The following is a 25,847-nucleotide window of genomic DNA, read 5'->3' on the forward strand; positions in this document are numbered from 1 at the left end:
TAGAGCTAGTTTAGAAGAGGTGTTAAATAGGATAGGGTTAAAGTAGTTAAGGGAGAAGTAACAGATGCCAGGGTTGATGGTTAGGAAAGGAAGCTTCAGAGGGAGTCAGTCAAGAAGTGGGTACAAAGTGAGAAGACGAGGCCTTGGTGTAAGGCCAGTGAAGGAACCATGAGGTGGAAGTCTGAAGCCACCGGCTCACCCCAGCATGCTGAGTCACCCATCTAGAGAGCCATCGGGGCCCAGAAGCGGACAAAGCTGTGCGGTATTAGGGGGAAGGAGGCACAGAGTATTGAGGACGCGGTCCAAGACAGCAAAGGACAGCACGAAGAGTAGTGCCCCAAAAGTAGAGGAAGAAAGCCATGTCTGTCATAACCGTAAGAAGAATAAAAGTAAACAAAACTGGTTGGCTAAGTGAGCTCTGTTGTTGCCTGTCTTGCTATGTTTAGGACCGGCAGCAGGGGTGATGAACACCGGCCTGAAGCAGCAAGTGAAGGGGGCTTTACACGCAGCGATATCGCTAGCGATATCGCTAGTGAGTGTACCCGCTCCCGTCATTTGTGTGTCACGGGCATATTGCTGCCTGTGGCACACAATATCGTTAAAAGCCGTCACACGGACTTACCTGCCTAGCGACGTCGCTGTGGCTGACGAAACACCTCCTTTCTAAGGGGGCGGTTTGTGCGGCATCACAGCGGCGTCACTAAGCGGCCGCCCAATAGAAGCGGAGGGGCGGAGATAAGTGGCCGTAACATCCCGCCCACCTCCATACTTCCTCATTGCCGGCAGCTGCAGGTAAGCTGTAGTTCATCGTTCCCGAGGTGTCACACATAGCAATATGTGCTGCCTCGTGAATGACGAACAACCTCCATCCTCAACAATCAACGATTTTTTGAAAATGAACGACGTATCAACGTGGACGATTTGGTGAGTATTTTCCATCGTTAATGGCCGCTTGTTGGTGTAACACCTAACGACGTCGCTAAGGATGCCGGATGTGCGTCACGGAATCCGTGACCCCGGCGATATATCGTTAGATACGTCGTTGTGTGTAACGGGGCCTTAAGTGTCATGCACCTGCCCAAAGTCAGTTCCACACACAGAGTCTTCCTCCTTCATTTGTAAGGGGATATTAAATTATAAGGGAAACCCAAAACAAATCTAACTACACTACAGAATGCATTAAGATTAGAGAACTATTTCCATGCATTCAGCAATTGAATCAGCAGAAGCAACACATAAAGCCGTCTTTCTCACAAATTGAGATATATCCCTTGAAAAGAAAAGTTATAAAATGTCTTAAATAATCAGATAAATAGCATCTTTCTACTTACAAGTGTTTTGTTACAGTATATAAAACACTGCGCTGAGCTGGTATTCTCTGTATTCAGCACCTGTCACATATCTTTGATGACTTGGAGAATACTGACTATAAATCTCATTTGCATTCCAGCAGCCAAAAGAAAAACAAATAGTTTGACAGCACGTATAGAAAATCAAAGTCGCGCTTACCGATTCTTCTGCACAGTTATTATAACAAACTAAAGTTTTTTTAAAACAGCAGACTCCTTTTAAAGGAAAATGCTTTTTTTCTTAAAGGGGTTGTCTGATATCCTGATAAATACCTGCAGTTACTTTGTGCGACTGCAGATTTATCAATATTTATAGAGTGTGCACTGCACAGTGTCAGGATCCACCGGAATTGCGATCTTCATACTTTTGGCCACAGTCCGACTAGACAAGTTTGGCCTAGCCAAATAAAAGTGAATTGATTGAGGCTGAGCACTTCTAGTCAGAATGTGGCGGGAAGAATGGAAATCGCATTCTTATGGTCAAGTGTCCACCTGCTCTTGCCGGCAATCTTGACAGCGTGCAGTGTGCATACTGTAAGAATTCAAAAGTCTGCAGTCACATAAAGTGACAGATTTTATCAATCTTTATAGAGTGTACACCGCACAATGTCAGGATCCACCAGAATTCCGATCTTCATATTTTCAGCCACAGTCCGATTAGACAAGCTTGGCCTCGCCCAATAAAAGTGAATAGAGTAAAGTCGAGCACGTCTAGTCAGAATGTGGCCGGAAGCATGGAAATCGCATTCTTATGGTCAAGTGTCCGTTTGCTCTTGCTGGCAATCCTGACAGCGTGCAGTGTGCATACTGTAAGAATTCAGAAGTCAGCGCCGCGAGAGTTGTACGGCGCATTCGCGAGAACTCAGGAGCACTGGGCGGCGTCCTCAGTATGGAAATGAGCGATGAGGGACGGCGTAAAGCGGCAGGAGGGCGACTAACGGACGCAAGAGAGCCCGCCCCCGTGTACAGAAAAAAATATTTGCATACAAAAAGTAAGACTTTATAAACTATTTATTTAGTTCTCAAAGGGGGCAGAATAGCAACAAGAGCCTTGCTAGAATGCAGCACAGGAGCTGCAGAGGGGGAATCTTTTAGGTTTATTACGAAATTTCTGCTTACAGGTTCCCTTTAAGAAAGAATAAAAGTCATTTTTCCCTCTATTGCCCTCAACGGTTTCTCCACATCAAAAGGAAATATTGTAATAAAGAACAAATGACACCTCGAAACTGTGTTATGTCAATCTAAGGCTACTTTCACACATCAGTTTTTTGCCATCAGGTTCAATCCGGAAAAAAACGGGTAAAACGGATCCGGTACCGCATCCGTTTTTTCCCCATAGACTTGCATTGTTACCGGATTGTACCGGATGGCTTTGCGTTGCATCCGTTTTTTTCCGGATGCGGCAAAATTGGTTAATGCGGCGGCCGGAGGCAACGTAGCTTGCAACGTTTTTTTGTCCGGCAAAAAAAACGCATCGCGCCGGATCCGGCGCGATACGGCGTGTTTTACAATAGAAGCCTATGGACGCCGGATCCGGCGTAATGCGGTAAAAAACGGATGCGGCCGCCGGATCCGTTTTTCTAAACTGAGCATGCTCCAATGTAATTAACAAAACGGATCCAGCCAAAAAACGGACGAAAAGGATGCAAAAACGGATGCAAACCGTATCCACCGGATCCGTTTTTTAACGGATCCGGCATAACGGATCCGTTAAAAAACGGATCCGATGGATACGGTTTTCACTTTTTTTTCAGGATCCGTTGGATCAGGAAAAAAAAGGACTGTGCCTGAATACAGAAAACTGATGTGTGAAAGTAGCCTAAGTCCATCAACCACTGATCTTGGAAGTCAGGTATGTCATTCTAGCAAAATATAACATTGTTGCACTTCCAAAATGGCACACAATGATGAACTCAGGACTGCAGTTTTCCTGTCACATCAAAGCTGACAGCATTGCTGGAGATCACAATATATGGAAATGTAATCATTTGCCATAGTTTATCAGTATTATTGAATAAATGAAGCACTAATCTGTAGCTAGTCTGACAGGGAGGCAAACACTATACTCCCATTTAAAGGGGTAGTCCAGGATTAGAAAAACATGGCTGCCTTCTTCCATGCTGTCTGCATCATTTATTTCAGCGCAGCTAAACTTCTGTACCAGACATAACCTGTTGACAGGGCTGGCACTATTTTTGGAATGAAGCAGTCATGTTTTTGTAATCTTGGACAAACCCTTTAAGATTAAACACAGAGTACAGCAGTTTATTACATTGTTCTATTGTTGCCTTGTATGTAGAAAGTGATGTGGTTGAAAGAAGTGGTAGGGACTGGTGGGCGGCATTGATGTCCTCTCACGGTAGCTGACATGGATATTCTAGGCCGCTTTACACGCTGCGTCATCGGTAACGATGTCGCTAGCGATCGCACCCACCCCCGTCGTTTGTGCGTCACGGGCAAGTTGCTGCCCATGGCGAACAATATCGCAGGTACGCATCACATGAACTTACCTTCCTAACGACGTCACTGTGGCCGGCGAACAACTTCTTTTTTAAAGGGGTAGGTTCATGCGGCGTCACAGCGACGTCACACAGCGGGCCACCAATAGAAGCGGAGGGGTGAAGAGCAGCCATATGAACGTCACTCCCACCTCGTTGCCGAAGGACGCAGGAAAGCTGTTGTTCGTCATTCCTGGGGTATCACACGTAGCGATGTGTGCTGCCTCAGGAACGACAAACAACCTGCGTCCCAAACGAGCAACGAGATTTTGAAAATGAACGACGATTTGGTGAGTATTTGGGATCGTTAGCAGTCGCTCGTAAGTGTCACACGCAACTACGTCGCTAATAAGGCTGGAGGTGCGTCACGAATTAGGTGACCCCTGCGACATCTCGTTAGCGATGTTGTTGCGTGTAACGGGGCCATCTTTCCCTGTTGTCTGCTAAGAGGAGATGGTAGGATTATCCCTGTGGACCCGAGAGGAGACTGACACTGAGTTGTGTGCATTGTGGTGCTGAAGCATTGTGCTATCACACTAATAGAAGACATGGTAATATAGGCAAGTAGTTTGGCGCCAAAGGGCAAGGTGTAGTTTGTCCATGGTTAGAGAATGGAGAATGTTTTGGTGGCCAATGCAACTGTGAGACCTGACGAAATGCTGCATTTTTAGTTTTCATGGAGAACTTCAAGCATCCCAAGGATCAAGGGGCCGCATGGTGCAGCATGTCAGAACTAAATTATTGTCACTGATGTGAACAGAAGCAAGAAGTGACACTAGACAGCAAAGGCTGAGAATACCTATAGCTCGGTGACCTAAAAATAGCAGAGGCAGTGATGCTTTGGGTATCTCCCGCCGTGAGGCCCTTCAGCACTAGAAGGTCTATGTGGGCTGTTATTGACGTCAGCTTCCAAAATCCAAGAAGGGGAAAAGACCTCACTTCAGAAAAAGGATATAGCTTGCTCAGGAAGAGATTGTATTGACTTTTAGCTTTGGAATAACTAATGACTATCATAAAATGAAAGAGTGGCTGCCTTGTAATCTGTAATGTGGCCAAGATAGCTTCTTCCTAAATCATTAGTGTACCAAAGGTAGGTGCAAGAGGGTTTGGCACATGGCACTCTTGAGAGTAGGACCCTTTTTCTGGAATCTATGAGGCTGATTTTTATATCTCCGATCGACCCGCACCTGTTAGCAGCATATGTCTGCTGATCAGATCATCAGACATGTGTGGGGATGACTGCGGGCTCTCCGTGGGAGCCTGGGAGGTGACCTAGCATGTACATGTATGTCCTAGGTCATGAAGGTGTTAATGTGTCTCTGTTGTGTGAAGAAATAAAGTTATTTTTCCAGATCCACTTCTAACAAATCTTCAGTTTTATTATGCAAGAAAAGTGTGAAATTTCCATCAAATTATGTATTAATTATTCATTGAAATTATTATTTTATTGTTCAGTTATGTGACCCTTTTAAAACATCCTGTTATCAATTTTTCACAATTATGCAGGCGACCCAATAAGAAGCGATGAGTGAACCCGAACAGTAAAGTTCTGGGTTCATACCCGGTCACCCAGTGTGCGGGGCGCAAATACAAACACTAAACTTCTAGGATTTTTTTTTATTAATAAATTGATGAACAAGGGAGTGTGGGGAGTCGTTATTTAAATAAACTATTTTTTTCCCTGTGCCATGTGTGTGTGTGTGATTTTTAACTTGCCGGGTTAGTAATGGGGTTGTCTGAAAGATGCCTCTCCTTTATTAACCCCTTGGCTTGATGCCAACTGTCAATTCACAGCTGACATCAGCCCCTAAAGAATTACTTGTGGGAGCTGTAGGATGCAATTTTTAGGTTGGAAAGGACCAAATAACCATGGGTCTTCTAAACCTGATAATACCAGTCCCCAGCTTTACCTTGGCTGTTTATCAAAAATAGGGGGCACCCCAAAACCTTTTTTTTTTTTTTTTGTTTAAATATTTAAATAAATAATTAAAAAAACCTGAGGGATTCCCTCTATTTTTAATAACTAGCAAAGGTAAAGCAGACAGCTGAGGGGTGCAGCCTGCAGCTATGTGCTTTACTTGATCTGGTTATCAAAAATGAGGGAACTCCATATCACTTCTTATTTTTATTTATTCCCTATCCACATTTGTTTGCAGGGTTATTGTCCTGCTCTTGCCCTAATTTTACTCCCTTTTGCAACCCTCTAGCTCTTAACTGCGACCATTTTATAATTATTTTATAGCACCAAAGTGTGGGTCACCATTGACTTATATGGGGTCCTGGGTCAAGTTTGGGTCAAGTCTGGTTCCCAAACCAAACTTTTCACTATAGTCCAGCCGAACCTGGTGCGTTTCCACGGGTCCACTTATCCCTACGAATAAGATGACATTTCCGGTTTTCTGCATCTCACTTATCTCCTTTGCTGTGTAGAATGGGGCAGGGTGGGCAGAATCCAGGGTCACCAACTTGACTTTTTATTTTTTCTAGACAGCTTATCAAAAAGTCAAGGACAGACAATATTCTTTATAAACACATTGGACAACCATAATAAATCATTATGATTATAAGTAAGTCATGTCTGGCAATGGCTAGTGGGAGCTAGTGGGAGCAATTCTACTAGCCATTGCTCCCACTAGCCAGTTTCCTACTCCACACTGATGAGGGGCAAATACCCCGAAACAGCTGTCTGTGGATGGATACCATGTTTTGGTATAGGCGGTTTCCTTGACTGGAGACTGCCCTTCCCGTGGTTGTTCCTTCCCGGTGAAAGATCTGGCTAGTTTACTACCAGCGTTGAGAAACATGTGATGGTGTCTCCGTGGCATTCTTGTTTTGCCTATTTTTGCAGCCTGTCCTGGACTTTCTGGATAGTTGGCGACAGAAGGAGAGTCCTCATTAGAGGTCTAGATACAACATACAATATTCAGATAGATGAGGCTTTTTTTTTTTACTCCTTGGTGTTTGGGGGGTAAGTGGGGAGCGCTCGATGCTTAATCTATTATTTTTCTACCAATAATTCCCATTGATTGTAGCTGCCATAAAGCGCATGTATTCTGCTATTCTATCTGTACGGACAATGCAGAAATACCGTGTGCTTCCAATATGGTCAGACTGAGGAATACTTCAAAAATATAAATATATATCTACAACACTTAGTCAAACTATAAAAACATTATTTACTTCAACAATTAAAGGGGTAATCTAATAAAAGAGTTATTCACATCACAAACATTAATGGTTTCCTAATAGAAAATGCCATAAATGTTTAATAGATGCAGGTTCTTCCTCTGGAAAACCAGCCCTATGTCTACGTGGCAATGTACCTATACTGGATACCGGTATCTTAGGAATATGTGACAATGTCTGTGTCTGAAATACATCATTATTACCTCTAAATCAGTATATTTCGTCTCTAGAAAGATTTTGCTGCTTTACAAAAATGTAAATATAGTTTCCCAAAAACCAAACCTCCTCATGTGTAACCTGGACCTATATTTACCAGGTACGTATATCTAAATCACGTATATCAAACTCTAGCGGGCAGGCCAAATATGGCCCTAGGGGGCTGATGTTATTTCGCAATGATGGAAGAGGGAAGCCGTCGGCTCCCACACCCATCATTCTGTGCCTGACATCTCAGCACAACAGGCACAATCACATCACCGTTTTACGCCCGCTCAGCTGAGCAGTGAAAAGCTTCAGAGCACTCTCCGGGTAAACAGGAGAGGTGAGTATTTATTATTTTCTTTAATCTGAGGCCCATAATACTATATTGGGCCCATAATAGTATATGTAGGACTATGTGGGGCCCATAATACTATAAGGAGGACTATGTGGTGCCCATTATGCTATATGGAAGACTATGTGGGGCCCATTATTCTGTATGGAGGACTATGTGGGGCCCATAATACTATAAGGAGGACTATGTGGTGCCCATTATACTGTACGAGGACTATGTGGGGCATAATATTCTGTATGGAAGACTATGTGGGGCCCATTATTCTGTATGGAGGACTATGTGGGGCCCATTATTCTGTATGGAGGACTATGTGGGGACCATTATTCTGTATGAAGGACTATGTGGGGCCTATTATTCTGTATGGAGGACTATGTGGGGCCTATTATTCTGTATGGAGGACTATGTTGGGCCCATTATACTATATTGAAGACTATGTGGGGCATAATATTCTGTATGGATGACTATGTGGAGCCCATTATACTGTATGGAGGACTATGTGGGACACAATATTCTGTATGGAAGACTATGTGGGGCCCATTATACTGTATGGAGGACAATGTGGTGCCCATTATGCTATATGGAAGCCTATGTGGGGCCCATTCTTCTGTATGGAAGACTATATGAGACCCATTATTCTGTATGGAGGACTATATGAAGTCCATTACTGTATTTTGTATTGAGGACTATGTAAGGTCCATTATTCTGTATGGAAGACTATGTGTGGCCCATTATTCTATTTGGAGGACTATGTGGGACCCATTATTCTGTATAGATGACTATGTGGGGCCCATTATACTGTATGGAGGACTATGTGTGCCCCATTATTCTGTATGGAGGACTATGTGGGGCCCATTATTCTGTATGGAGGACTATGTGGGGCCCATTATACTGTATGGAGGACTATGTGTGCCCCATTATTCTGTATGGAGGACTATGTGGGGCCCATTATTCTGTATGGAGGACTATGTTGGGCCCATTATACTATATTACTGTATTTTGTATTGAGGACTATGTAAGGTCCATTATTCTGTATGGAAGACTATGTGTGGTCCATTATTCTGTATGGAGGACTATGTGGGACCCATTATTCTGTATGGAGGACTATGTGGGGCCCCTTATACTGTATGGAGGACTATGTGTGCCCATTATTCTATATGGAGGACTATGTGCGCCCCATTATTCTGTATGGAGGACTATGTGAGGCCCATTATTCTGTATGGAGGACTATGTGGGGCCCATTATTCTGTATGGAGGACTATGTGGGGCCCATTATTCTGTATGGAGGACTATGTGCGCCCCATTATTCTGCATGGAGGACTATGTGGGACCCATTATTCTGTATGGAGGACTATGTGGGGCCCATTATTCTGTATGGAGGACTATGTGCGCCCCATTATTCTGTATAGAGGACTATGTGGAGCCTGTGACTAGGTTGGCCCATGACTTTGTCCAAGTTTTTAATTTTGTCCTCTGTGTATTTGAGTTTAACATTCATAATCTAAATAATCATTTTCAATTCTATAATGGCCGGTCAGTGCTAAAACTACAGCCAAATAAGAGCTGTCCAAAAAAAATATTCATAGCTCTTCTTCAGGCTTGCTTCAGACGGCCACGTTTCACGGCCCATATACAGACTGCAATGCACTGAATGACTCTGGGTTTACTGGCCAAAACTTACAGCTTCATATGGTCTGTATACAGACCCCAATACACAGATGGTTTCCAGACCCAAATTTAAAGCTTCATAGGCATATATAAAGGCATAGGTTCTGGCTGGGCGACCGATGGTGGTCAGTCCATTCATTGCAGTGTGTTTACGAACCATGAGATATGGCCGTCTGAACTCAGCCTTAGTTCTACACTTTCTTCTGCTTTTGCCCATTGTCTCAATGAGATTTGCCAAATGCCATTTAAAATCCTGTCAATTTCCCCTCCTGTCTCCATAGCAACAGACCATAAACTGTCACCCTGGATACTGATAAGTGTAACTTGTGCTGGTAGTCTTCTGGCAAAATGTGTAATTTGAATGATTATCACTCATGTACAAATAAATCAGACTTACGTCAGCAGTCACACTGTGGTTTTATGCTTTTACATGTTACATGTTTTTTTCCTACAGAGATATTGAAGGTTTTCTGTATAGGCCCTTGTCATCCATGCTGTCGGGAAAAAAAGGACATGTCTCCCACACACTTAGTGTAAAAACACGGACATATGAGCAGCACCAGAGGTTACGATATCTATTTGTGGCATCCGTGAAAAAGACGGATGCCACACGCATGGAAAAACATACATGTGAATGGGGGCCTTATAGAAAGAATGCTAGCAAATTTCCTAAAACCACCCTTATGGGAAAAAAAGCATTGGGCCAGATTAATTTCTATTGTTGTTAAAACGGAATCTGTCATCAGGTTTTTGCCGCGCCTTATCTAAGAGCAGCATAATGTAGAGACAGAGACCCTGATTACAGCGATGTGTCACTTACTAGCCTGCTTAGTGTAGTTTTGATAAAATCAATCAGCAGTAGATTATCATTACAGGACTACTTGGTGTGCTGACAGGTAGTCCAGCATATTCATGAGCTCTGTATAACTGCTAGATTTGCAGCAGAGAAAACAGTGATTTTATCAAAATGACAGCAAACAGCTCAGTAAGTGACACATCGCTGGAATCAGGGTCTGGGTCTCTACATTATGCTGCTCTCAGATGGGGCAGTAAAAACCTGTTGACAGATTCCCTTTAAGTAAGGTTAATGCTGAACCAGAAGCAGAAATGGTGCCAAATTTATCACAATGGTGCAATACATGTGATAATTAATTTGACATGTTTAACTTATGCAAATTCTTGAAATGTATACGTTATGGTAAAATTTTGCACCCAAAAAATGGAGCCCAAAAAAGGTGGTGCCTTTTATAGGCAACTAAATCTAGACATTTTTCAAAACTGTTGAATAAGGTATAAAATCGTAGTTTCCAGCTGTCCTGGATTTGCCAAAAGGGATCAAGATTTATTGCATGTAAACAACTCTAAAGCGGGCTTTACACACAGCGACATTGCTAGCGATATCGCTGGTGAAAGCACCCGCCCCCGTCGGTTGTGCGTCACGGGCAATCAGTACTTTTTTACATCTGTAATAAATGTGTCAAGCTCTGTGGGAGGCACTTAAAGGGGTGGTTCGATACTACTAGTGAATTTTATATTACTTGTCTTTTTTAATGGCTAATTTAACCACTTTTCTAATGTACTTCATTTACAAATTCCCTACCCTTACCTCTCTACTCTAATTTCCAGTCTCTTTTTCTTCTCTTACGATGGTGATTCGTTTGAATCTCCCAGCATGCACTCGGGATTCTAAAACCGATTGTCATTAGAGGCAGAGGCTGCTGTCACTCACACAGCATTCTTTTACTCTCTGAGAGAAATCGCCATGGGGAAAGCAGTTGTGTGGTCACTCCACACAGTTGCTTACCTTACCCTGAAATAGGACTTCATCAGGCACATCATTTGTAAAGGCTGAGCTGTGTCTTTTCTACTGAGCATGGGCTAATTGTCAATTCCAACGAATGGTCTTTAAGGTCTCCCTGTTCATTGCACTGCACCTCCGTCTCACCACACTCCTTTGTAGAACTACTTTGCAAGCTTGCTATGCTCCTTCATTGTGCTTCTTCACCAGCTCGCCATGCTCCTTCGTTGTACTCCTTCACCAGCTCACCATGCTCCTTTGTTGCGCTCCTTCACCAGCTCGCCATGCTCCTTCATTGTGCTCCTTCACCAGCTCGCCATGCTCCTTCATTGTGCTCCTTCACCAGGTCGCCATGCTCCTTCGTTGTGCTCCTGCACCAGCTCGCCATGCTCCTTCGGTGTGTTTCTTCACTAGCTCGCCATGCTCCTTCGTTGCGCTCCTTCACCAGCTCACCATGCTCCTTCGTTGTGCTCCATAACCAGCTCGCCATGCTCCTTCATTGCACTCCTTCACCAGCTCGCCATGCTCCTTCGTTGTGCTCTTTCACTAGCTCGCCATGCTCTTTCGTTGCGCTCCTTCACCAGCTCGCCATGCTCCTTCATTGTGCTCCTTCACCAGGTCGCCATGCTTCTTCATTGCGCTCCATAACCAGATCGCCATGCTCCTTCATTGCACTCCTTCACCAGCTCGCCATGCTCCTTCGTTGTGCTCTTTCACTAGCTCGCCATGCTCCTTCATTGTGCTCCTTCACCAGGTCGCCATGCTCCTTCATTGCGCTCCTTCACTAGCTCGCCATGCTCTTTCGTTGTGTTCCTTCACCAGCTCACCATGCTCCTTCGTTGTGCTCCTTAACCAGCTCGCCATGCTCCTTCATTGCACTCCTTCACCAGCTCGCCATGCTCCTTCGTTGTGCTCTTTCACTAGCTTGCCACGCTCCTTCGTTGCGCTCCTTTACCAGCTCGCCATGCTCCTTCATTGTGTTCCTTCACCAGCTCGCCATGCTCCTTCATTGCACTCCTTCATCAGCTCGCCATGCTCCTTCGTTGCACTCCTTCACCAGTTCTGCATGCTCCATAGTTGCGCTGCTTCACCAGCTTGCCATGCTCCATAGTTGTGCTCCTTCACCAGCTCACTAGTTTGTTTTCTGTACATGTGATGACTAACGAGAAAGTACTGAGTATGCAGCAAAATAATAACTGTTGCATTGACTGAAAATGGAACTGGCGAAGGAACGCAGTGAAGAAATGCGGCAAGTTGGTGAAGGAGCATAGCAAGCAGGTAGACCATACTGAGCATGTGTCAGAATTGACAACCGGCACATGCTCAGTAGAAAAGACACAACCTGGCCTCTGAATAAGGATGTGCCTGATGATATCCAGTTTCAGAGCAATAAAAGCAGCTATAGAGGATTCAGTACAATGCTGACTCTTTGTGATGCTTTGTTTTAGGGTGGGAAAGGATGCCATGTGACAGTGGCCTCTGCCCGTTGATGATGAGCCATTTGGGAATCCTAATTGCTTGCTGGGAGACTCAAAAAAATCATCAGTAGCGGAAAAAAAAAGCACAGACTGGAAGTTACAGTAGAGCGGTAAGTGTAGGAAATATGTAAATGAAGTTGTAACGCTCGCCATCGGGGATGATGCTGCAGTGAGTAAAACTGGACCCACTGGACCACAGGGGAGACTCGGGCTTACCCTTTAGTGGGAGGGGTTTAACTAAGCACCCACAGTTAGGCAAAGTTTGAGGTACCACTCCCAGGGCACTGACCAGGACTGTGGCAGCTGACCCCAGAACAGGTGATGGACTCAGGTACAGGTGGGATGACTGGGCACGGCAGGGACAGATGACAGGGGTAATGTCACCTGACAACTAGCTAGCAGACTGGAACACTAACTAAATGAATGCATTGCGCAGGCCCCTCCCCTAATGGGAAGGTGCCTTAAATGCACAGTGTCTCTCAACCATAGGCAAAGAGGCATTTCCGGGAAATGGCATGCTGGCCCTTTAAGAGGAAGGCCGGTATGCGCGCGCTCATCTTAGGTTCACTCTTGGGAACCCTGAGCAGCATGTACAGGGCCCAGGAAGGGAAGGCGACAGCAGCATATGTAGATGGCTGGGGAAGTGCGGGGGAGGACGCAACACGGCTGGGGCGGTGAATGAGTTGGCGTTTCTGCAGAGACGCTGGCGCTACAGAAGTACATTAGAAATATAGTTAGATTAGTAATCATATACCGTAGTATAGTAACATGTGATATGCAATTCAATGTCAGTGTCAGACCAACCCTTCAATGGCTGCAATTCAAGATGTAACTCTGGAGCTTTTTGCTTAGAAGTAACAGTATGAATTATTTTAAATGGCAAGCAGAAAAATCTCGGAAACCTACTCAACAACAAGTGGGTCTGTCTTATACCAGAGTCCCACGTCCATGTCTCAAGGTCAGTGTGGATCACGATGCAAGGACCGGCTGAGGGTCTGATAAGGATGCTGTTGAGTTTAAGTCAGGAGATCCACAAAATAAGGATGTGTGAGACTGACCTAAGATATGGTACATCATAACAGATCATATAGAAACTAAGGGGTACTTTGCACACTGCGATTCCGAGCGCGATAGTACCCGCCCCCGTCGCACATGCGATATCTTGTGATAGCTGCCGTAGCGAACATTATCTCTATGGCAGATTCACACGCACTTACCTGCCCTGCGACGTCGCTCTGGCCGGCGACCCGCCTCCTTCCTAAGGGGGCGGGTCGTGCGGCGTCACAGCGACGTCACACAGCAGACGGCCAATAGAAGCGGAGGGGTGTAAACATCCCGCCCACCTCCTTCCTTCCACATTGGCGGTGGAGGCAGGTAAGATGTTCCTCACTCCTGCGGCTTCACACACAGCGATGTGTGCTGCCGCAGGAACAAGGAATAACATCGTATCTCCTATTGGTGCGACATTATGAAAATGTCCAACACTACACAGATCACCGATTTACGACGCTTTTGTGATCGTTTATCGGCGCATCTAGGCTTTACACGTTGCGACATCGTTACTGGCGCCGGATGTGCGTCACTTTCGATTTGACCCCGACGATATCGCAGTAGCGATGTCGCAGCATGCAAAGTACTCCTAAGTGGAAATAGCCACAACTTATCCATAAAGGTGTCTCGGAACAAAAAGCAGATTCGAGCGAGACAAGGTGGTATTACGCACAAGGGTTAAAGCAGCTGAAAGTGCAAAAAATCTTTGTAATTACAAGTAAAGTGTTTTAAGTTGGGCTAAAACCACTTGCAAGTGGCAATGTGCATATACAGACCAGTCACTGGGGAAACTAGTGAACGTAGTCTGTCGTGATCTGTTTTCACACCTTTTCGAGTTCCAAGGTCTTCAAGACTCTGCGAGCTGGAAAGAAAAAGAAAAAGGCATTTAGGATTGCTTTGTGTTATACATTTATTGTAAAATCGAATTAGCAAGACGTGAGCATTGCCTGAATCAGAGTAATAAATCTCTTCAAGTCAATATTATCTTATGTATCAATATTATAACAGATTTTATTCTTCAGCCTTCACTCAAAAGGAATGTCTTGTTTAGACTTTTCTATTTCCAAATACCCTATTATATGATTGTCTGCTCCAAGAAATGGACAAAGAACAATGATCAAAGAAAACACCGTTCACCCTGGAGTATCAAGGATGGCCGTGTTACACAGGCAGATTATTGATTTCAATGGGTGTTGTGTAATGCTTCATTTGTCCTGTGGTGGCGCTGGAGAGGAACTGATTCCCATGCGGAATACAGAGATTTGCTAGGGTTCCAACTGGTAGTCAACTTCTTTTCTGGAAGTTGTCCAAGGCAGACAGCCCTAGTCTCTGTTTCCCCCCACCTCCTCAAAAAAAAAAAAGACCTACCCCAAAAATAAGCCCTTCTAGAATTTTTGGATCATTTTGGAGTATGCTGGTAATTACAGAGGAAGAAGCCATTTCTGGAACGCAAGTGTTTATATTGGTTAGTTGACCAACTGCCTACACATCCATAGAAGAGACTGTGATCACTTATGATAAGTTTCCATAATTATGTCCATACTCTGATAAGGAGATAGCGCTCCATCTATGCTCCCCATGCTATAATTATTAAAGTGATATTACCATCTTAGTCTTTTATTGCATAGCCACCGGAGTTCCCACCTCTGTGGTACACACCTATCTCGAGAATCTTCATCTGGTGCCGTTGTGAACGGAGAGGTCTCCATTGACTTCTATGGATGTTCTGAAAACCGCTGAGCAAGCACAGTCTACTTTTTTCAAAACTCACATAGAAGTCAATGGAGAGACCTGCATATTGCTCGGCCATCTGACCATTCATTATGGTTCCAGAAGGAGATGCCTTCTCAAACCAGAGTTGGGGCTTTCATGTGTCATACATTTATGCCATAAATGTCTGAGAAGTGAATACCCCTAAAAAGTGATCTGAGGAAAAGAAAAAGATTCAGCTTACCTGATCTGTGCGGAGACTTGAATGAGGGACAAGTGCACGGAAGGAAAGCCGGCCAGGCTGAGGAATCCAAGCAGAGGAAAGAGGTTTCCAGTATCCACGTCCAGAAGATATAATATAAAACATTTTCTCTTTATTGGATTTGCATTAAAAATACAGGAATCACATCCTGAACATAAAAAATCCCCATGGAGATAAGGCATTGAGTGTTTGGATTGGAACTAAGAGCGGTGCTTGCTCGAAACGCGTACCATCTACCATACCCCTTATCTCCATGGGGATTCTTTTATGTTCAGGATGTGATTCCTGTATTTTTAATGCATATCCAATAAAGAGAAAAATTTTTATATTATATCTTCTGGATGTGGATGCTGGAAACCTCTTTCCTCCCTAAAAAGTGATGTATTAGACACACGTTTGGTGGTAAAGGGATATTGTCATGCGGTGTTCGGCTTTGCACTCACTATGTGTCATGGCGGTGTCGGACTCTGTTCACACTGCAGAGTCTGACAAGCAGCCTAAGATCTCTTAGTGGTACAGCCTATTACGGGCGTCGGCAGTGTTTTGCTTCACTGCTCTCCAGTCCAGCAGGAGTTAATTCCTGTTGGCTTGTGAATGGTTGTTAGTAGATCAGGCTGATAATGACCATTCACAGCCAACTTCACTCTGTATAAGGTTCTGGATCCAGTTGCTGGTCGCCAAATATAGCTTCAGCGTTGCTCCTTATTATAGTGATTCAGAGTTTGGTGACCTGTTGTGCGTTGTGGAAATATCCCCATTGTTAGTTTATTTACTCCCTGTGTTTATTTCCTCCTGGTTTTTGTATTGTCACTTTCTCATATCTGATTGCATTGTGCATGAGTTTTGGTTCTTTCCCCTCTCTGTGTTATTTGTGGGGTTTGTTTCTCCAGTCCCGGCCCTCTCCTGAGGTGGGAGGAGAGGGTGTGTAAGATCAGGGCTTAAACAGGAGTTAGGGACATGCTGGAGGCCCAGATCTAGCTACCATCAAGCCTACCTCTGGGATAAGGGACAGCTTAAGGTCCCTAGTTTGAGGGTCAGCTTAGAGGTCCATCTTTTATTACCCTGACCTACTGTGACAGATATATTGAGATTAGAATAATGTTCTGCTGTTTTTTCCAGTAATAGATCCATCCTTGCCTGTGAGTTGTGTCTGGTCTCACAGCTCTGCTTAGATCACCTGACTAGGGCTGAGCTGAAGTAACAGTTAATGGACACTAAAAGGAGTGGCACTGTTACTGGGGAAAATGGAAAACATTTTTTTCAATCCCAGACAACCCCATGAACCCGGTAACAATTCCTTACCTAGATTTTGGGTTCACATAGTGTCTGCCACTACGTTCAATGGCTCCATTAGGGAAAAATGGGATTCGACTACCATGTCTTGCTGCCCAACTCCATAGGTAAAAATGATGGACGACAGAGCACTCTTATAGTCAATAGCCCAGACGGCACATGTGCCCAAATCCGGTTTTGTGTGGTTTTGAAGGTATGCCCCAATGGAGACACTGAACGTGGTGGAGAACGCTATGTGAACCCAGCGTAAGTAATCAATTGTGAACTGTAGAATTATGTTGCTTCCATTCCAATACCTATAGGACGTGTTCGCTTCACTATATAACGTGCGATATAATAATATCAACATTTACTGAAGCAACATAAATAATGGATTTAGGTAACAACTGAATCGCTTACAGCATAAATAGTTTTAGAATTTTAACTAGGCCACTTACAATCGCGAGAATCCTACTGGGAGACCTAAAGCTAGTTATGCCTTTTTTCTAAATTGTTTTATATTGTATTCCCTTATGAGACATTAAAGAGCATTTCTACCTAACGTAAAAAAAAGCCTCAGCAAATATAAGTCTTTCAGTTATTCCCTTCCGTCAGCTCGCTCATAATCCTATTCAACCATTTCTTAGTTACGGCTATATCTGAAGAGCAGCCTGACAGTTGTCTGAAATGCAAATAATTAAAATAAAAAAAAAAAGTTCTTCTTTCTTTGAAAAACAGCGCCACCCCAGACCTCAGGTTGTGCCTGGTATTGCAGCTTAGCATTACTCACTTTACTAAAGCCTAACTGCAAAACTAACTATGACCAATGACCCGGCGTGTGATTTGTTAATGAAAATTGTTGTGTTTTTCCATTCTTAAAGGGAATCTGTCATCAGGTTTTTGCCACCTAATCCAAGAGCAGCATAATGTAGAGCCAGAGACCCTGATTCCAGCAATGTGTCACTTACTGGGCTGCTTAGTGTCGTTTTGATAAAATCACTGTTTAATCAGCAGTAGATTATCATTATGCTGCCAGATAGTCAACAAATTCATGTACTTTAATAATACAGAAGGAAAAAGTCCCGCACTACCAAGCGTTACCTTCACAGGGTGTCACACAGGGGTGAGGATCAGTTCAGGTGCTCCATGATCTCGACTTGAAGGTGCACGTCAGGTAAGTAGAAGTGTTCCATATGAAGTCCAAAAAGAGATCAGACGGCACTCTCCAGAGTACAAATGAAGATCTTCTTTATTAGAACAAAAGGTCCGTTTCGTGTCTAATTACGCTTCGACAGGTCCATTTCCTGGTCATTGTCCATGGACCTGTCGAAGAGTAATTAGACACGAAACGGCCGTCGTCCTGGAGGGGGTCTGCACCTAGCTCCTCACCTGCTTTTTACCCTGCACCTTTTGTTCTAATAAAGAAGATCTTCATTTGTGCTCTGGAGAGTGCCGTCTGATCTCTTTTTGGACTTCATATGGAACACTTCTACTTACCTGACGTGCACCTTCAAGTCGAGATCATGGAGCACCTGAACTGATCCTCACCCCTGTGTGACACCCTGTGAAGGTAACGCTTGGTAGTGCGGGACTTTTTCCTTCTGTATTATTAAAGGACATGAATATGTTGACCATCTGGCAGCATAATGATAATCTACTGCTGATTAAACAGTGATTTTATCAAAATGATCTGCAGCAGAGAAAACAATGATGTTATCAAAATGACAGCAAACAGCTCAGTAAGTGACACATCACTGGAATCAGGGTCTCTGTCTCTACATTATGCTGCTCTCAGATGGGGGAGCAAAAACCTGGTGACAGATTCCCTTTAAAATAGAAAAAAAATGTCTTTACTTAGCAAATCACATTACGGAGGTAATCACAATAATACATTAATATGGCGGCTTCTTTACAATGATAGAAGCCCGTCCTACTATAGGACAGGAGCCTGTGAGCATGTGCAGCATGAAGCTTCTGGAGATAACCCATAACACACTGTCAAGCTATCCTCACGTCCCAGCAGTGGAGCTTTTGACTGCACATGCTCACATCCACCGGTTCTATTAACATTCCAGGACTGGCTGCTATTAGTAAACTCGGCTGCCATATTAATGTATTATAGTGATCACTAGAGTTGAGCGCGGTTCGCGGTTCGTGGTTCTCCAGTTCTAGGCTCGAGTGATTTTTGGGGTTGTTCGAGATCGAACTAGAACTCGAGCTTTTTGCAAAAGCTCGATAGTTCTAGATACGTTCGAGAACGGTTCTAGCAGCAAAAAGCAGGGCTTTTTACAGCTACAGTGTGCAGGAGCCATCGCTGGCAGCCTGCCAGAAGCTGGTAACCAAGATAAACATCGGGTATCCAAGCAAAGCGCTTTGGTTAGTAACCCGATGTTTATCCTAGTTACGTGCAGGAAGCCCACACTTCCCCGCTCAGCTCGCTCCGCCCCCTCCTGCCCGCGGCATGTACACATGTACACACACACACACACACTCACACACTCACATACACACACACACACATACACACACACACACACACACACACACATGGTCCCGCTTACCTGCGGTCGGCCCTGGGGCAGCAGTCCTTGGCACTGGAAACTGTGCCTGCCGGCCCTTTAAGGCCACTGTGTTCTCCTGCATTGAGCATCATCTGTGGGCGGAGCTACCGCCCGGCGTCCTGCTCGGTCGCACAGATGAAGGAGTCACAGTGCCAGCCAGCGACCCCCAGCAAATCGCTTCCCTCCAGCGCTGTGTGGGCCCCATCTGCACCGTGACCTGATCAGTATGTGGGACATCACTCCCTCCCCGCCCCTCCCTGTCCCCCCGTGCGTGTGTGGGCCCCGCAGAGCCGTGTGTGTGGCCCCCGGAGCCGCGTGTGTGGGCCCCGCAGAGCCGTGTGTGTGACCCCCGGAGCCGCGTGTGTGGGCCCCGCAGAGCAAGGTGTGTGTTTGTATGTATATATGCAGCAGAGCAGTATGCGTGTCTATATGTATGCAGCAGAGCAGTATGCGTGTCTGTATGTATATATGCAGCAGAGCAGTATGCGTGTCTATATGTATGTATATATGCAGCAGAGCAGTATGCGTGTCTATATGTATGTATGTATGCAGCAGAGCAGTATGCGTGTATGTATGTATATATGCAGCAGAGCAGTATGCGTGTCTATATGTATGTATGTATGCAGCAGAGCAGTATGCGTGTCTGTATGTATGTATATATGCAGCAGAGCAATATGCGTGTCTGTATGTATGTATATATGCAGCAGAGCAGTATGCGTGTCTGTATGTATGTATATATGCAGCAGAGCAGTATGCGTGTCTGTATGTATATATGCAGCAGAGCAGTATGCGTGTCTGTATGTATGTATATATGCAGCAGAGCAGTATGCGTGTCTGTATGTATGTATATATGCAGCAGAGCAGTATGCGTGTCTGTATGTATGTATATATGCAGCAGAGCAGTATGCGTGTCTGTATGTATGTATATATGCAGCAGAGCAGTATGCGTGTCTGTATGTATGTATGTATGTATATATGTAGCAAAGTAGTATGCATGTCTGTATGTATGTATATATATGCAGCAGAGCAATATGCGTGTCTGTATGTATGTATGCAGCAGAGCAGTATGCGTGTCTGTATGTATGTATATATGCAGCAGAGCAGTATGCGTGTCTGTATGTATGTATATATGCAGCAGAGCAGTATGCGTGTCTGTATGTATGTATATATGCAGCAGAGCAGTATGCGTGTCTGTATGTATGTATATATGCAGCAGAGCAGTATGCGTGTCTGTATGTATGTATGTATATATGTAGCAAAGTAGTGTGCATGTCTGTATGTATGTATATATATATGCAGCAGAGCAATATGCGTGTCTGTATGTATGTATGCATGTATGTATGCAGCAGAGCAGTATACGTGTCTGTATGTATGTATATATGTAGCAGAGTAGTATGCGTGTCTGTCTGTATATATATATGCAGCAGAGCAATATGCGTGTCTGTCTGTATGTATGCATGTATGTATGCAGCAGAGCAGTATACGTGTCTGTATGTATGTATGTATATATGCAGCAGAGCAATATGCGTGTCTGTATGTATGTATATATGCAGCAGAGCAGTATGCGTGTCTGTATGTATGTATATATGCAGCAGAGCAGTATGCGTGTCTGTATGTATATATGCAGCAGAGCAGTATGCGTGTCTGTATGTATGTATATATGCAGCAGAGCAGTATGCGTGTCTGTATGTATGTATATATGCAGCAGAGCAGTATGCGTGTCTGTATGTATGTATATATGCAGCAGAGCAGTATGCGTGTCTGTATGTATGTATATATGCAGCAGAGCAGTATGCGTGTCTGTATGTATGTATGTATGTATATATGTAGCAAAGTAGTATGCATGTCTGTATGTATGTATATATATGCAGCAGAGCAATATGCGTGTCTGTATGTATGTATGCAGCAGAGCAGTATGCGTGTCTGTATGTATGTATATATGCAGCAGAGCAGTATGCGTGTCTGTATGTATGTATATATGCAGCAGAGCAGTATGCGTGTCTGTATGTATGTATATATGCAGCAGAGCAGTATGCGTGTCTGTATGTATGTATATATGCAGCAGAGCAGTATGCGTGTCTGTATGTATGTATGTATATATGTAGCAAAGTAGTGTGCATGTCTGTATGTATGTATATATATATGCAGCAGAGCAATATGCGTGTCTGTATGTATGTATGCATGTATGTATGCAGCAGAGCAGTATACGTGTCTGTATGTATGTATATATGTAGCAGAGTAGTATGCGTGTCTGTCTGTATATATATATGCAGCAGAGCAATATGCGTGTCTGTCTGTATGTATGCATGTATGTATGCAGCAGAGCAGTATACGTGTCTGTATGTATGTATGTATATATGCAGCAGAGCAGTATGCGTGTCTGTATGTATGTATGTATATATGCAGCAGAGCAGTATGCGTGTCTATATGTATGTATGTATGCAGCAGAGCAGTATGCGTGTCTATATGTATGTATATATGCAGCAGAGAAGTATGCGTGTCTGTATGTATATATGCAGCAGAGCAGTATGCGTGTCTGTATGTATATATGCAGCAGAGCAGTATGCGTGTCTATATGTATGTATATATGCAGCAGAGCAATATGCATGTCTATATGTATGTATGTATGCAGCAGAGCAGTATGCGTGTATGTATGTATATATGCAGCAGAGCAGTATGCGTGTCTATATGTATGTATGTATGCAGCAGAGCAGTATGCGTGTCTGTATGTATGTATATATGCAGCAGAGCAATATGCGTGTCTGTATGTATGTATATATGCAGCAGAGCAGTATGCGTGTCTGTATGTATGTATATATGCAGCAGAGCAGTATGCGTGTCTGTATGTATATATGCAGCAGAGCAGTATGCGTGTCTGTATGTATGTATATATGCAGCAGAGCAGTATGCGTGTCTGTATGTATGTATATATGCAGCAGAGCAGTATGCGTGTCTGTATGTATGTATATATGCAGCAGAGCAGTATGCGTGTCTGTATGTATGTATATATGCAGCAGAGCAGTATGCGTGTCTGTATGTATGTATGTATATATGTAGCAAAGTAGTATGCATGTCTGTATGTATGTATATATATATGCAGCAGAGCAATATGCGTGTCTGTATGTATGTATGCAGCAGAGCAGTATGCGTGTCTGTATGTATGTATATATGCAGCAGAGCAGTATGCGTGTCTGTATGTATGTATATATGCAGCAGAGCAGTATGCGTGTCTGTATGTATGTATATATGCAGCAGAGCAGTATGCGTGTCTGTATGTATGTATATATGCAGCAGAGCAGTATGCGTGTCTGTATGTATGTATGTATATATGTAGCAAAGTAGTATGCATGTCTGTATGTTTGTATATATATATATGCAGCAGAGCAATATGCGTGTCTGTATGTATGTATGCATGTATGTATGCAGCAGAGCAGTATACGTGTCTGTATGTATGTATATATGTAGCAGAGTAGTATGCGTGTCTGTCTGTATATATATATGCAGCAGAGCAATATGCGTGTCTGTCTGTATGTATGCATGTATGTATGCAGCAGAGCAGTATACGTGTCTGTATGTATGTATGTATATATGCAGCAGAGCAGTATGCGTGTCTGTATGTATGTATGTATATATGCAGCAGAGCAGTATGCGTGTCTATATGTATGTATGTATGCAGCAGAGCAGTATGCATGTCTATATGTATGTATATATGCAGCAGAGAAGTATGCGTGTCTGTATGTATATATGCAGCAGAGCAGTATGCGTGTCTGTATGTATGTATATATGCAGCAGAGCAGTATGCGTGTCTGTATGTATGTATGTATATATGCAGCAGAGCAGTATGCGTGTCTGTATGTATGTATGTATATATGCAGCAGAGCAGTATGCGTGTCTGTATGTATGTATGTATATATGCAGCAGAGCAGTATGCGTGTCTGTATGTATGTATATATGCAGCAGAGCAGTATGCGTGTCTGTATGTATGTATATATGCAGCAGAGCAGTATGCGTGTCTGTATGTATGTATATATGTAGCAAAGTAGTATGCATGTCTGTATGTATGTATATATATATGCAGCAGAGCAATATGCGTGTCTGTATGTATGTATGCATGTATGTATGCAGCAGAGCAGTATACGTGTCTGTATGTATGTATATATGTAGCAGAGTAGTATGCGTGTCTGTCTGTATATATATATGCAGCAGAGCAATATGCGTGTCTGTCTGTATGTATGCATGTATGTATGCAGCAGAGCAGTATACGTGTCTGTATGTATGTATATATGCAGCAGAGCAGTATGCGTGTCTGTATGTATGTATGTATATATGCAGCAGAGCAGTATGCGTGTCTATATGTATGTATGTATGCAGCAGAGCAGTATGCGTGTCTGTATGTATGTATGTATATATGCAGCAGAGCAGTATGCGTGTCTGTATGTATGTATATATGCAGCAGAGCAGTATGCGTGTCTGTATGTATGTATGTATATATGTAGCAAAGTAGTATGCATGTCTGTATGTATGTATATATGCAGCAGAGCAATATGCGTGTCTGTATGTATGTATATATATATGCAGCAGAGCAATATGCGTGTCTGTATGTATGTATGCATGTATGTATGCAGCAGAGCAGTATACGTGTCTGTATGTATGTATATATGTAGCAGAGTAGTATGCGTGTCTGTCTGTATATATATATGCAGCAGAGCAATATGCGTGTCTGTCTGTATGTATGCATGTATGTATGCAGCAGAGCAGTATACGTGTCTGTATGTATGTATGTATATATGCAGCAGAGCAGTATGCGTGTCTGTATGTATGTATGTATATATGCAGCAGAGCAGTATGCGTGTCTATATGTATGTATGCAGCAGAGCAGTATGCGTGTCTGTATGTATGTATGTATATATGCAGCAGAGCAGTATGCGTGTCTGTATGTATGTATATATGCAGCAGAACAGTATGCGTGTCTGTATGTATGTATATATGCAGCAGAGCAGTATGCGTGTCTGTATGTATGTATATATGCAGCAGAGAAGTATGCGTGTCTGTATGTATGTATGTATATATGCAGCAGAGCAGTATGCGTGTCTGTATGTATGTATATATGCAGCAGAGCAGTATGCGTGTCTGTATGTATGTATATATGCAGCAGAGCAGTATGCGTGTCTGTATGTATGTATGTATATATGCAGCAGAGCAGTATGCGTGTCTGTATGTATGTATGTATATATGCAGCAGAACAGTATGCGTGTCTGTATGTATGTATATATGCAGCAGAGCAGTATGCGTGTCTGTATGTATGTATATATGCAGCAGAGCAGTATGCGTGTCTGTATGTATGTATGTATATATGTAGCAAAGTAGTATGCATGTCTGTATGTATGTATATATATATGCAGCAGAGCAGTATGCGTGTCTGTATGTATGTATGTATATATGTAGCAAAGTAGTATGCATGTCTGTATGTATGTATATATATATGCAGCAGAGCAGTATACGTGTCTGTATGTATGTATATATGTAGCAGAGTAGTATGCGTGTCTGTCTGTATATATATATGCAGCAGAGCAATATGCGTGTCTGTCTGTATGTATGCATGTATGTATGCAGCAGAGCAGTATACGTGTCTGTATGTATGTATGTATATATGCAGCAGAGCAGTATGCGTGTCTGTATGTATGTATGTATATATGCAGCAGAGCAGTATGCGTGTCTGTATGTATGTATGTATATATGCAGCAGAGCAGTATGCGTGTATGTATGTATATATGCAGCAGAGCAGTGTGCGTGTCTGTATGTATGTATGTATGTATGCAGCAGAGCAATATGCGTGTCTGTCTGTATGTATGCATGTATGTATGCAGCAGAGCAGTATGCGTGTCTGTATGTATGCATGTATATGTGCAGCAGAGCAGTATGCGTGTCTGTATGTATGCATGTATGTATGCAGCAGAGCAGTATATGTGTCTGTATGTATGCATGTATGTATGCAGCAGAGCAGTATGCGTGTCTGTCTGTATGTATGTATGCAGCAGAGCAGTGTGTGTGTGTGTCTGTATGTATGTATGCAGCAGAGCAGTATGTGTGTGTCTGTCTATATGTATGTATGCATGCAGAGCAGTATGTGTGTGTCTGTATGTATGTATGCAGCATAGCAGTGTGTGTCTCTGTATGTATGCATGTATGATGTGTATCTATGTATGTCAGTGTATATGACTGTATAGATTTGTCTGTTTATATGTATTTTTGTGAGTTTGTCTTTAAATATGTATATGTACGTGTATGTATCTGTGTATGTGTGTGTGTCTGCGTGTGTATGGGACCCACTGAGACTCTTCCGCCCGGGGCCCACAAAAACCTGGAGCCGGCCCTGCCTGCGGTGATGAAGTCCCGCCATCCCGACCTCAGCGCTGTCACTGTCCTCCATGGTCGCCGCTTGTCACATCACCTTCTCTCGCTTCC

At 43.6% G+C, this 25,847-nt stretch overlaps 1 protein-coding gene across 2 annotated transcripts in view; it reads right to left on the reverse strand.

Moving 5' to 3' along the window:
• LOC142303216 (protocadherin-10-like) overlaps positions 1–25,847 on the reverse strand; it is a 204,737-nt gene that overhangs the window by 39,162 nt on the left and 139,728 nt on the right. Inside the window, exon 3 of one of the 2 annotated variants that reach the window (XM_075344428.1) lies at positions 14,405–14,439. In XM_075344428.1, coding sequence (XP_075200543.1) covers positions 14,405–14,439 — 35 coding nt within the window. Of the gene's footprint in view, positions 1–14,353; positions 14,440–25,847 lie in introns of both variants that reach the window. The other variant, XM_075344427.1, reaches the window with a different exon arrangement.

This window comes from Anomaloglossus baeobatrachus, chromosome 4, assembly GCF_048569485.1.
Source record: "Anomaloglossus baeobatrachus isolate aAnoBae1 chromosome 4, aAnoBae1.hap1, whole genome shotgun sequence".
Taxonomy (NCBI): Eukaryota; Metazoa; Chordata; class Amphibia; order Anura; family Aromobatidae; genus Anomaloglossus; species Anomaloglossus baeobatrachus.